General features: G+C 38.5%; 1 protein-coding gene across 6 annotated transcripts in view; it reads right to left on the bottom strand.

Moving 5' to 3' along the window:
- L3MBTL3 (L3MBTL histone methyl-lysine binding protein 3) overlaps window positions 1-13,902 on the bottom strand; it is a 113,310-nt gene that overhangs the window by 27,494 nt on the left and 71,914 nt on the right. For all 6 annotated transcript variants that reach the window (XM_057739826.1, XM_057739825.1, XM_057739828.1 and 3 more), the window contains 2 exons: window positions 12,715-12,817; window positions 3,351-3,500 (listed from right to left, as the gene is read on the bottom strand). In XM_057739826.1, coding sequence (XP_057595809.1) covers window positions 3,351-3,500; window positions 12,715-12,817 — 253 coding nt within the window. The remainder of the gene's footprint in view (window positions 1-3,350; window positions 3,501-12,714; window positions 12,818-13,902) is intronic.

The following is a 13,902-nucleotide window of genomic DNA, read 5'->3' as shown; positions in this document are numbered from 1 at the left end:
GCAGGGGATGTGCGAGGGCATTAATTCATCCTCCCTCCCCGGGCAGCCTCGCTCTGTGACAGAAGGGAAATGGTGTTTAAAATAGCTCAGCTCCCTCATCCCTATGGTGGGAAAGCCTGAGATGTGTGTTTTACACAGTCTCCCAAAGTGCTCCCAGTAGGCCTGCGCTCCCGCTGTCCACAGCGGTAGCTGGTGTGATAGTGAAGCTTTCACTGGCTGTTTTCCTTCCTGGCCTCACCTCCTCACTCCCCTACTGGCGTTTTCCTCACCTCTCAAGTAAACCACTTGCAACCAAATCTGTCTGAAGGTCTGCTTCTGGGGGTGCAAGCTGTCTCTTGCTGTGCCAAATGCTTTTTTTTTTTTTTTTAAAGTAGAATCTGACAACCAATTTTAGCAAATTATTACGAAGGATAGAAGGATGCAGAGAAAATGTGTTAAAACCCGACTGGGAAATTCCATCCATGTGAGCAATGATTATGGGAAAGAGGAGAGAAGGTAATCTGACATCATGAAAATCATCTTGTTTGAGTGTTCTATTCAAGGTTTAACCTAGGAATATAAAAAAAATGGGCGAGCCTCACTTCTGCTCCTCTGGAATGAGAGAAATATTGTGAAACAAATAAGCAACCTACTCCTCTTGCAACAACACTAATAAAAAGGAATATTTATTGAGGGCTTATTATTTATTAGTCACTGTTCTCAGAGCTTTGCACAGCTCAGGATTTCATTCTTAAGTCCAGGTGAAACAATCAGTGATCAAAAAATTTTATGCTTGCTTCTAAAAGAAAAAATTATTAATTAAATATGTTCATACAGATTCACTTACAGCAAAGAAGCCAGCTAACTTCAACTCTGTTAATTCTACCTTAAATCAACCATCCTTAAGCCATAAGATACACTTCTTTGCTAACAACCTTTCCTCTGTTAACATTTGCTGTGTGACTACCACATGATCATTTACATCTAAAATACCATGTATCATTTTGATTGGTGTTGAGAACTAGGGACTGGAGAAGAAAAAAATAAAATAACCTGAAGCCAATTTTTAAAAATTTAAAAGAATAAAATCTATATTGAGAAGAGTAAATTAATCTATGTTATGTTGGCTATTTTGGAAATGTTGTATTTATGCATAATGAAGTATTTAGATTGAAATACCATGATGCCTGTAATCATTTTTTTAAAAAATACTTAGCATAAAAAGTAAAGTGAAAAAAATCTTGGTCAAAATGTTCACCTTAAAAATTTGAGGATCATTATGAACTGTCTCCTTCATGTTCCCTTCGACAACATATAACTGATCAGATTTCTCAGGTTACTGCTAGTCTCAAAATAAATAAATGAGTCGGCAAATAAATAAATAAAAATAGTAAATCTGGAAAGTTGAAGATGAGAAGAAATCTGAACAAAGTCTTAAAAACCATGAATAATATAACGCTCATTTACCAAATCCTAGTACCCTAGAATGCAGGTATTATCACTTGAAGAAATTTAACTTTAATACAAATAAGTGTAAGTATTACTTCACAGAAGTAATGGCAGGTTAGAATTCACGGAATCAAAAGACAGTATGGGCGAAAGATCTATGTAATGTAAAAACTATTTAGATATCAAACATGTGCCATGGGTTACAATAGAAACCTTAAAATGTCTAACACTGTTTCCTTAATCATGGGTGATGACGTGAAGAACCATGATCGCATCCTCACAGAAGACAGATCACTGGAATTGCTGGATCTACATCACTCTTTGCTAGAGATGAGACCTGTGGTTATCAGAGGCAGGGGGTGGGGTGGAGGAATTGGAGGAAGGTGGTCGAAAGGTATAAACTTCCAGTTATAAAATAAATAAGTACTGAAGACATACAGCATGATGACTACAGTTAACACTGCTGGATGGTATATTTGAAAGCTGCTAAGAAAGTAGATTCTAGAAGTTCTCATCATAAGGAAAAAAACATTCTTTTTTCTTTTTCTGGATCAATATGAGGTGATGGATGTTACCTAAACTAACTGTGGTAATCACTTCACAATATATATAAGTCAAGTGATTATGCTGTACACCTTAAACTTAGAGTGTTGTATGTCAATTATACCTCAATAAAACTGAAAGGAAAAAAATTACTCTTTTCTTACAAGCATTTCAAGTTAAAAAGGACTGCAAAAATTATCTAAAACAACCACGCCTTTCTGCTGTGAGGAAACTGGGCCCAGGTATCCAGTCCAGAGCCCAGAAAGTTAGTGAGACGTCTGTGAGATGAAACTGCCGGCCCTTCAGAGCATCCTGTTAAAATTTTAAACAATATCTTGACTTTTGAAGTCTAAACTTTAAGGATCCTTACCTCCTTGTGAGTCAGTGAAATCTGTTTCTGTAACTAATACTATGTGAATTAGTACTCTGACTTAAAGTAAATTTCCTCACGTGATATGCCCTCATTACAGGGCACTGAGTTGGGTGAACACACTTATATTACATTAGTCATGGTTTTAAGGATTAAAAATAAATCATCGTCGTTGATAATTAAAGAAGTTACAGCTCTCCCCCATCCATAGGGTGAAACTGCTTTTCTATAAGGATACTGATACTTTAAATGGCATTATTCCAAAACATTGCTGTGAGCTGAGAATCAGATTTATTAATTCAAGTGTCCACTTGGTTCATCCATGATAATAAAAGTTACAAAATATTAAACTAATCAAAGAACTACATTGCTGTAGATTTTAAAAACTCTCCATAAAAGAAAGCCCCCAAACCTAAGTGCTAAGGATCATCTTTCTATTAATGTTTTCTCTTCATAATATCTTTAATATAAGGGCAGAGACCTTTTACTTAAAGATACATCAAACAAAACTTGGTTCTTTACTTAATAATCCACAGAGGTTAAAACATTCCAACTCAACTGTACAAGTGAAATCAAAACCAAATGACTCAGCATATAATACAACAAATAGCCTAATAATTAAATGAAATAATGTAGATACAAGTACTTGGCGTGTAACGAGCACTAAAAAGAAATAATGTCCATTCTTCACAGGGAATCTACCATCGTCTTTATAAAGGACAGTTTTATATAAATATTGATCATTCAGAAATATGAACTGGTATGTAACAAAATGACTGGGATTTCAAAACTTCTAACATCAAGCAAGTTCAACTAAAAGATGAACAAGTAAAACGAAAATCCTGCCTGATTTGGACATACTTTTATAAACCATCTGCCTCACATTAAGTCGGGTTCATTATCAATAATGTACTAGAAGATATCACCACAGACCATAAAACACCTAAGGAAAAAAATGTCTTTCAACTACAGTACCTCTAAATAACACTAATATTATCACTTTAATTACCTGGTTTCAGGAGATGAAGAGATTTCATTTGTGTCTGCCCTTTTACTTCTTGGAAATGATGGGCTAGCCGGAGGCATCTCACCACTTAAGCGGTCTGGGAAAATTCGGTCTTTATTCAAATTGATTTCTGAATAGGGACAGTTGGCAGCGCTAAAACATTAAAAATTAAAAAAAAAAAGAACGAAAAAGAACACTTCTATTAGAGCATAATTAGTTCTTCCAATTAAAATGACAAGCTACAAATATAAAATGCAAAAGTTTAACTGTATATATATATTTACATAGATTAAATACACAGCATGAAATATTTCATCTTTAAAACAATTTAAGTGAGTCAGAAAGAGAAAAACAAATATTGTACATTAACACATATATGCGGAATATAGAAAAATGGTACAAATCAACTGGTTTGCAAGGCACAAATAGAGACAGATATAGAGAACAAACATGGGCACTAAGTGGGGAAAGCTGGGGCGGGGGGGGTGTTGGGGGGGGAATGCATTGGGAGATTGGGATTGCCATATATACACTACTAATAAGAAAAAAAATATCAAATTTTACACTTTAAATATATGCAGTTCATTGTATGTCAATTGTATCCCAATAAAAGTTCTTAAAAAAAAAAACATAATTTAAGTACATTCTGATGTCTTTGCACTAGATTTTTAAACACAATCTCATGCAATCTTTGGAAGTGAGCAATGGTCACCAAAGGAGTCCCTCTTCTGTTGTCCAAGGGCAGGGCCTGTGCACATCTCTGCGGACAATCAGCCCAAGACAGAAATGCTTAACATAGGAGGGCTGGTGATAGAGGTGGGACAGAGACAGACTGACTGATACACAGAGCAGATCTGCTTCCTGAAATGATCTTCCAGGCCCAGGGCCATCACACACTGTTTAATTTCCTTTATAACAGCTGCTGCCATCCAAAGCAAGGAGATTCCCCCATTTCCTGTCTCCAGGCCCACATGTATACCTGATATCCTAGAAAAAAAATCAATCTGTACCTAATCCTATCCCTAATATAAAAAGGGACCAGAAGCCAACTGGATAATGAGCCATCTAGTTTCCTTCCCTTCCATCGGTGACCACTGGTTGGTCTCTCGGATGCCACTTGGGGATCACTCCTTTCATCCAAGCAAAGGGAATCTAGGTCACTAACTGTGAACTCAGCATGAAGTCAGCACACTCCTCTGCCTGGGCCTCAGCTTCCCAGTCTCCAGAACAACTGGGCAGCCTCTGTATCTCCATACACAATCAACCCCTCTAACTAACCCCCTATCTTGCCCTTGGTTTTTAGGAAGCGTCCAGAAATCTGGAAGTGATTTGGCCTTAGGTAAATTATATTAGTGTCATGCATATTCTTTTCCTCAGGTTAGGCAGTATTTGCAATGTTGATGATCACCCAGGGAAAACTTTTAAACAATGCCTTTCTACCCTCTACCAAGAGAATCTGACACATCCTCCTGGGAGGAGAGAAGAGTCTGCAAATGCTCCCAAGTGATTCTGATAATGGTCTATAAAGCTCATCACAGGTATCTTATAAGCAAGAGTACCACCTCTATTTTCTTTACTTACATGCTACTTTACACTGATATCTATGCAAAAGAGGAAAGTAAATACCGTTTGATCATGTGTTGACATACATGTATATAATGTTAAACCAACAATAACAAAAACAATAACCAGTGATATTTATGGAGCATTTCCTACATAGAGAGCACCATGCTAAGTATTTTACATTCAGTATTCTGTTTAATCTTTACAACAACCCACGAGGAAGGCTTTCCTTGTGACAAACTAAGGTTTAAAATGGTTAGATAACCTCAGACTTGAATTACTTCATTCCTTTGTTCAACAAGTATTTATCAAGTCACTATGATGTTACCTTTCCAGGCACTGGAAACATAGTCAGGAATAAAAAGACCAGCTGTCTGCTCTCATGGAGCTAATATTTTAGGAGGAGATGGGCAATACACGACTACACAAATAAATTAGACAACCTCACACAGTGACAAAAGCCAGAGTATGAGGTTAGAGAGACCGCGGGGCTGGGGGTGGGGTGTTGGTGAGGAAGGGCCTCTCTGAAGAAGCGGCGTTTGAGCAGTGCCCTCAGGGTGAGGGAGACCACTCTGCCAGCTCAGGGAAGGGGCATTCCCCGAAATGCAAAGAGTAATACAGACACAGGGAAAGCGTGGCAGGCGTGAGGGAGACAGACCAGCTAGGCTAGAGTGAAGGGAGCAAGGGCAGGAGATGGCGGAGAAGCAGGCAGGGAAGTAGCATATAGGCCCTAACAGGCCATAGTCACCAGTTCATATGTTTATTTTAGGTGCAATTTGTAGCCCCTGGAGGCCCTTTGAATAAGGAAATGATACGGTTTGATTGATAGCTGAGACCAATCACTCAGGATTCTTTGTGGAGAGACCATGTCAGGGCAGCATAACTGGAAGAGAAATTATTGAAGAGTAAAGGTACAATAGTGACTTGAATTTGTGTGGTAGGAATGGGGATAAAGAGGACCATCATGTATCATTTGAGAGCCCTCCTGTGGATGGGCTGGAGATGGGGAATGAGTTAAAGGAAGGATTCAAAGTTTGTGGCTTGAAGAACCAGGTGGTAAAAGGGATGCCTTTTTTTTTTCCCCCTTTTTCTGAGATGAGAATGACCACAGGGAAGAAGATTTGGGGGCAAGATCAGGCATCATGGAATGTTTACTAGACATCCAAACAGAGATGCTGCTTGCCCATGGTCACAGAGCAGTGAAGTAGCTCAGTGAAAGGAGCATACGATTCTATCCATCCTATTCAGAGTGGACATACTATTTTATTTCATTTTACTCATTCAGCAATGATGTGAAGGAAAATCTGTCTCCAACCATGATGGTTTTTTCTTTGAACAGTTCCCTTCAAGTGCTTCATGGGCTCCTTCATGGGATATTTGTACTAATCAGCGTTCACGGATACAAGCAACAACAACCACCAATCCTATCCTGGGCAGAAATTAACTTTTTTCAAGCGCGATGGACAGCTCAGCAGGAAGGCTGGACAATCAGGCGTGGGCAGGAAGCAGGGTCCAACCAGCACCCGCTGCCCCCGCCCCCACGTGATCTGCACAGGATGAGGCTGCTGGGCTATAGTACTCGCCCCTCTTCTCAGACCCTCAGCCATGTCCGTACCTCACCCAGTCCTCTGTTCCACAGAGGCTGCAAACAAGTCTGATCTACCTTCTTATCACCCCTCATGATGGAAGGCCCAGAGAGCAGCAGCTGCTGCGCTACACTTAGGTCTCCTGCCCACAACAAAACTGCCCACAGGCCCGAGGAAGGGGACACCCTGGCTCCCCTAAGGGAGGTGGAGCCCTGCCTGACACGGATGTTGGTTTCAGGCAAAATGTAAATGTCTTAGGGTTGTCTTATAATAAACACGTTTAAAACCAAATTCATCTTTAATGAACTCCCTTCCTCTGAAAAAAAAAAGGGGAGGGGAACACAACTCTCTCCTCTTCTTGCTCTTGATTCTTTGTTTCTGATAAAGGAAACATATTAACCAACTCTCAGATCACAATCATCTTTGACTCTATTCTATTCTTTCTTCCTCAAATTATGTATGTATTTCTATTGCAAATTTATCTACTTAAATTTTGTGGTAGCAGGAAAAAAAAATCCAAATATAATTTTTTGGGGTTTCTTTTGACAGATAGTATTCTGCTCTTCCTAGAATATACCACAACCATGTGACTCACCGTTAAACACCTGGCTTTACAATTATTGAATAACTGTACATTCACTTTGGAATTTATTGGATACGAAGGGTCCCTGATCCTAACCCCAAGCACCAGTCCAACACAGGGAAGATTCTCAGATTTTTAGATGGGTTGGGTCTCCAACGACACTACAGTGAACAGTTACAGTGCAGATTTATATTACAAGCTCCGTGAGGGCAGTCCCTTCATTTGTTTGTTGATTAAGTGAAGGAAGTCTTGGGTAGCTCAGAGAGATGCAAGATTGCAGGCCAGAGTGGGACTTGCCACCTAAATACCCTCCTTTTCTGGATGGCTGGGGCCAGAGGGAAATTTCAAACCCTCACCCTGAGAGTTTGGGGAAACAATCACGGCCTTCCAAGCAAAGAGATACTAATGGGCCAGGATGATCAACCAAGGCAACCCATGCTGATCAGCTATAGATTTTGTGTGAACACCTTCTCTTCTTCTGAACGCTGAGAAAAGTCAAATGGGTTTACACACCTCCTATTCACAACTACTCTGGAGTAGAAAGCGAAGCCAGCTGGTTCCCATAGTAGGAGGTGATAAAAAAAAAAAAAGATGATGATGCCACAAAATGCAAATGACAGAGGGCTGGGCAATGCCCCAGACGAGAATCAGGAGCCTGGTTCTAAATGTGCTCTGCAGCTCTGTCCACAATAAGCAAGCACAACCTGGAAGACTCTGTTTTCTCATTTCTAAAATGAAGGTAACAGCAAATGTTACCACAGGTTGAGTGCATTCCCCGGGCTACGTGCTTTATTCGTATGACATCATCTAACTCCCACAACCCTGGGAAGTCACTCCTATTCTAAGGCTCATTTTATAGACATAGAAACTGAGGCTTTAAATAGGGAACTTGCTTAGTATCATCCCATCAGAGGATGAACTCTGCCTGTCTCCTAGTCATTACACTACACTGGCACAAAATACCTTGCAATATTAAAGAATTTTCTTTTCCCTAATCCGAGACAATTAAACCTATCTGAGAGTATCACCTCCTAGCAAGATGCTACTGTCATGCAGCTAATATGAACTGAGGCAGTACTTAATCTTTCTGGGCCAATTTCCTCATTTTTAAGATTATAAAATTCATATGCAATTTTAAAAGTGAATGACTTTATAAACACAGCAGTACTGATCAAACTTCTGTAGAAAAAGTGAGTTTCATTAGGCTTATCATCCTTTCTAGGTTCTTGTCGATGAAGTCTCTAGTAACCAAACATAAGTAAGGCATGGCTCATGGCCAACGTGTACTTAGTCATGGGCACACACATGTATACATGTACACACAATTCTACTGTTACACAGTTCCTCAGACAGCAGGGCAACAGATTCACACAGGATTACACAGCTCTCTACCGTAAGAACTTTATTAGGGTGCACTCTGTTCTATGGGCAAATAATTCCGTATCAGCTAAATATACAAATATTTGTCCCACTGGCCACTGGAAGGAGGCTGTTTTTCCTTGGAAAGATGGGTCCAGCTTATTAAGGAAAGGTGGAAGGACTGCCTTGTTCACTGCTCTCCACTGCCCACCTTTAAAACGCTTTTAGTTGTAAATACATTTATTTAAACAACTGGACAATGTCTTCAGTTTTCTAAGTCACTTAAGTCGGTTTTCTATGGCACTTAAATCACTACTCTTAACCTCTAGACTCTCATGCAAAGCACAGTGGATGGATATTGTTTTATTTCTATTTATTTCTTATTTGTTTCTTATTTCTATTTATTTCTTACTTAATTTCATCAAGATAAAATCTTACATAGGAAACATTTACTTCTGAAGGCATTAGATATGTAGAACATTTAATTTTATATAACTTTAGTTATCCTTTAATCTCCTCCCATTGTGACCTCTTAGTAGGCCAAATGCATGAATCAACAAAGGGAAACACCAAGACACAATCAAAAATATTAATGCTGCCTTGCTAGAGATAGAATTAGGTCATCTGGCTCCTGAACATCCCTAGAAATGAGAACACCACATCCACATCCAACTCACTCACTGATCGTTTACATTTCAACATTGAAAAACATCACATTCTTAAATTTCATTCTTGAGAACACATTTCTATTTCTAACACTTCTTAGATCAAATTCAACTATTATAATTTTTGGAGACACTAACAACACATGCTAGTCAAAACATAGGCTTTTGCTTACACGTTCACAAAATTGATTATTCGTGCCAAAAGAGCAACTTGCCTTGTTATCTAAGCAAAGAATGCATGTTTTGATTTATGCAGTTTCTCAGTAGATTAATCTGAAGAGAATTTTCTCATTATGTTTTCCTAAGCACAGCATTCTCAGTAAGGACAAAAATAAGTGCCAGCGAAATGAACCTTTTAAAGAATAGCCGTGATGCAGCAGCTCTTCCACAAGTCTACCAAGGAAATGGAAAACAGGCTGTGACTGGTAAGGATTAATATCCCACCAGATAAAGAGCTTTGCGTGCTGTAAAGAGAACAGCATATTCAGGGAGTCTAAGAAAAGCCAGTTGAGGGGGCTGAAAAGAAGGGAAGATAGTACGCGGGCAGGAGCTGACACTAGTTCTCTGGATTGCATCTATGCCCCAGAGTTATACACAGATCTGCCGGTCAGGTCTGATACGTGACAAAGAAATGAACACAACTTCTTTATCGATGTACGTCTTTTAAGCCATGAGGTCTACTTCTTCCTCTTTCATTCTGGAAATGAGTCATTCTCCATTATGGTTCCAATTATACTGAAAGATTTTTTTTTTTGGACCACACTTCTCCATAAAATCTTTCATGATTCTCCCCGTAATTTTCCCCTTCATTTATCAAATACAACACTGCATCTTTGAAAAAAGACTTCAGAGATAATCTCTGAAACTTTGTGAGATGGGTGCGGACCAGCTGAGGGCCCCTCAGAGGTCCACAGCACACTTGGGAAAAGGCGGTCTTAATGAGCGGCTGGTGCCATCAGGCAGGGAGCAGGACCGTCACCACAGACCTCGCCGTGACGGCAAACCTCTCTGCTCAGACCTACGGCACGCCAAAGAGATCACGGGCATTGTTATGAGGTGGACTTTCTCCCCAGAAGACCAAAAAAAAAAAATTCTTTTGTAAAGTTTTGATTAGACCCCCAAAAATATAATGTCAGTATTCACTGATTTTTAAGATTTCTTTGTTTTTTTCCTTCATAATTTGAGCAAATTGCCTTTGGTTCAATGAACATCTTGGGGTGGTACGGCAGAGAGGTACATATGTCGAAGTTTCAACATTAGTTAGTATTTTTGCATCTTAGAGTTTAATAAAATTATTTACAGCTTTCATAGGTCCATTCGTCCCTGAGTTCTTTGAGGGCTGGATCTGTGACTAATTCAGGGAGCTGTGCCCTGAGAGTCAGTGAGAGGGGAGTGGCTAAGGGCACAGTTAGACTGGGCACCATTCCTGGCTTCGCCCTCACCAGCTGTCAAGCAGACAAGTTAGAAAAACCTCTACAGCACCACGGTGGCTTTGTCAAAAAATGGAAGAAATAATAGTTCTACATTGTAGGGTTGCTCGAAGGCTATCCAAAGCATGCAAAACAATTAGCACAATACCTCACAGAGAGTAAACAAATGCTCACTAAATCTTACTGGGGAGAAAAAAAAACTGCTGGGCAAAAATGTTTACTAAAGGAAAGAATTTATAGATATGTAATGGAAACTGAGCATACTGATGAGTTATGTGGACTTATACACAGTAGTCACTCCTTATCCGTGGTTTCATTTCTCTGAGGTAAACCCAGGTACAAAAATATTAAACGAAAAATTCCAGAAATAAACAATTCATAGGTTTTAAATTGTGCGCCGTTCTGAGCAGCGTGATGAAATCTCACGCTGCCCCACTCGGAACCACTAGGAAGCAAATCACTCCTTAGTCCACTGTATTTGGCCCGTTAGTCATTTAGTAGCCACCTAGGTTATCAGATCCACTGTCAAGGTATCACAGTGCTTGTGTTAAGTCACCCTTACTGTACTTAATAACGGCCCCAAAGTGCAACAGTTGTCTACTTCATGAGGAGAGAAAAAAAATCATATATTGAGGTTGCTAAACTCCACAGCAAGAACAAATCTGTGAAATTCAGAAGAAAAAGAAATTTGTGTTAGTACTGCTGTCGCACCTCAAATTGTGACAGTGAGGGCCACAGTGTATAAAAAGCACTTAGTTAAAATGGAAAAGACATTAAATTTGTACAATAAGATATTTAGCGAGAGACCACATTCATATAACTTTTATTACGGTATATTATTATAATTGTTCTATTTTATTATTAGTTATTGTTGCCCATCTCTTACTGTGCCTAATGCACAAATTAAATTTTATCATAGGTATATACGTATGGGGAAAAAAAACAGTAGACATCAGGTTCAGTACTATCCGAGGTTTCAGGCATTCACTGGGGATCTTGGAACACACCCCCCACAGGGATAAGTGGGTAAGGGAGATACTGGTGTAATGCCTAAAAGTTACCCAGCTGCCTTCACCTGCCAATACTGGATCACTTCTAAGATGCAGTATTTTTATCTCCCTTTAATCATACAACTTTCAGTTTGCAGTCATACAAGGAAAGGATTTTTAAATGTATATTTGCAAATGAAATCATTACTGTGTCATGTGCAGACTTTTACTCTGGAACACACTGAACCCCATAAAAAAAAACTCAGCACGAGTGTTGCAAAAGGAAGATAAGCAGCATTTGAGGTTGCGGAGATTTAAGAAAGAGGAAACTATATAGAGATAAAATAATCATACCAATTTTACAATTCCTATTAATTCTTAGAGGAACAGGTAGTGCAATCTTCAGATTTTTTAAAGACCTAGATTCACAACCTGTATAAACTAGATAAACAAGGAATCATTTTTCTTACTGGGCAATCCAATTAACATATAGTTAGAACACTTAAACTGACAAATTATTATTTTAATATATACCTGAATTAGGTGATGCCTCTTGTCCTCTAAAAATTCCAGTTAAATCACATAAATTTCTCACTATTTCAGTAATATTTTAGCGTGTCTACAAAGACCCCAAATCATCTAAACAATACATCAAATTTCAAATGGACAAATTTGGTTTCTTTTTTTTAAGTTACTTAGATGTAAGAGAAAAATATTGAAAAACACTTCATTTTGACCAAAATATTCTGATGTTTGTCTATTTATATCTGTGCCTTTTGTGATCTTTGCTGCTAATCTACAATACACTCACCTCTCATTATTCAAATTGTTGAGTCACCCAATCATAGAATAGTCTACCAAACAAATACTTTCAACAAGGCCTGCCCTCTTCTCATTATTAATGGTCAACCCAAAATGACTATTTCAGAAGTGAAGTATCTTAGGTTGCCAAGAAAAGCCAAGTACCTACCTATTTTAAATCATGAATGCATTCTTTCCCAGGAAATTTAACTACAGATACCCTTCATTTTTACGTGGTCACCCACATAACCACATTTCGTATGGATCTGAATGCAGAATTAGTTCATATCTATTTAGTACACATGGAAATCATTATCTGCCACATACGAGGGACAGGCACCCTCTATCTGACCACATAAGGAATCTCTGCCTGAGTGGCAGCACCACATACCTGTGAGGGCCCAGGTGTCTTGCTCTCTTAAAATGGCCAATCCCTTTACAACCTGGGGTTGAGCATCCACCGTGTTCTGAGGCTTCCATTAATTCTATGGGGCCTATTAAAAAGCCAAAAAAAAAAAAAAAAAGCAAAAATTTAAGGTTCTAAGAGTCATATGTTTTGGATAGGAATAGGGAAAAAAAAAATCCGATTTTTCAATCAACATTTATAAACAGAAAAAGAAGGTCCTACAAAATTAAAAGTATGTTTCCAGTCTCTACGTCTAAAGGTTTTCCCCTAGGACTTTGTTCACGCTATCTTTCTTCAATAGCGAAATGGTAAACTTTGATCCAATCCTCTTTTAAAATGTCACGAATTTCAGAGATACCTAAATCTGAAATAATGAGACGATTCTAAACATTTTGATCAAGTAAATAACATAATTAACATATGAATACTTGCACACTGTGAAAACATCAAACAACACAGCAGAATACAGAACAGTCACAGATTCCCTTCAAGCGACTCCCCTCACATTTCATACCCTTCTTTTCCTGACTAATCACGTTAATGTGTAACCTTCCTAGATGTTCCAAGCATTCCCATGTGTACCTACATTTGTAAATATACATGCATCAAATTTTGGGTTTTGTTTTATTTTGCCACATAAAAGGTACAGCATAGATATATACTATTCTGAAACATTCTTTTTCTGTCTTTAAATTCATGTCTTATAAATCTGTCCATCGCAATAGCAATATTTTTGACTGTTGCATTGTAGCTGTAGCATGAGTGCACCATAATTTATTTCACCAATATTTATTTCCAAAGTTTATTATTTGAAACATACTGTAACTGATACCATGTCTGTGCATTCTGGTGCCCTTATGTAGTTTCTATGTGGCATGTAAAAGTGAAGCCACTAGTTGGGGAAGGCATGCTAAATTTTTTAAAACACTACAATAATGTACTGTTTGCTACATTTTTCTTTCTATAATGTATTTATTTTCCTCCGAAACTGAGATCTCATATGTCAAGTTCTCAGTATACCTTTTTCAAAAAATTGAATTTAACTGAAATTTTTATTGAGGCGACTGTAGATTCACATGCAATTGTAAGTAATAATACAGAGGGAGATCCTTTGTACCCTTGCCCAGTTTCTCCCAATGGTGCTATTTTGCAGAACTACAGTATAAAATCACT

The sequence above is a fragment of the Hippopotamus amphibius genome, chromosome 6 (genome assembly GCF_030028045.1).
Source record: "Hippopotamus amphibius kiboko isolate mHipAmp2 chromosome 6, mHipAmp2.hap2, whole genome shotgun sequence".
Lineage (NCBI taxonomy): Eukaryota > Metazoa > Chordata > Mammalia > Artiodactyla > Hippopotamidae > Hippopotamus > Hippopotamus amphibius.
The sequence above is the reverse complement of the archived record's forward strand: the minus strand, read 5'-3'. Positions and strand labels throughout refer to the sequence as shown.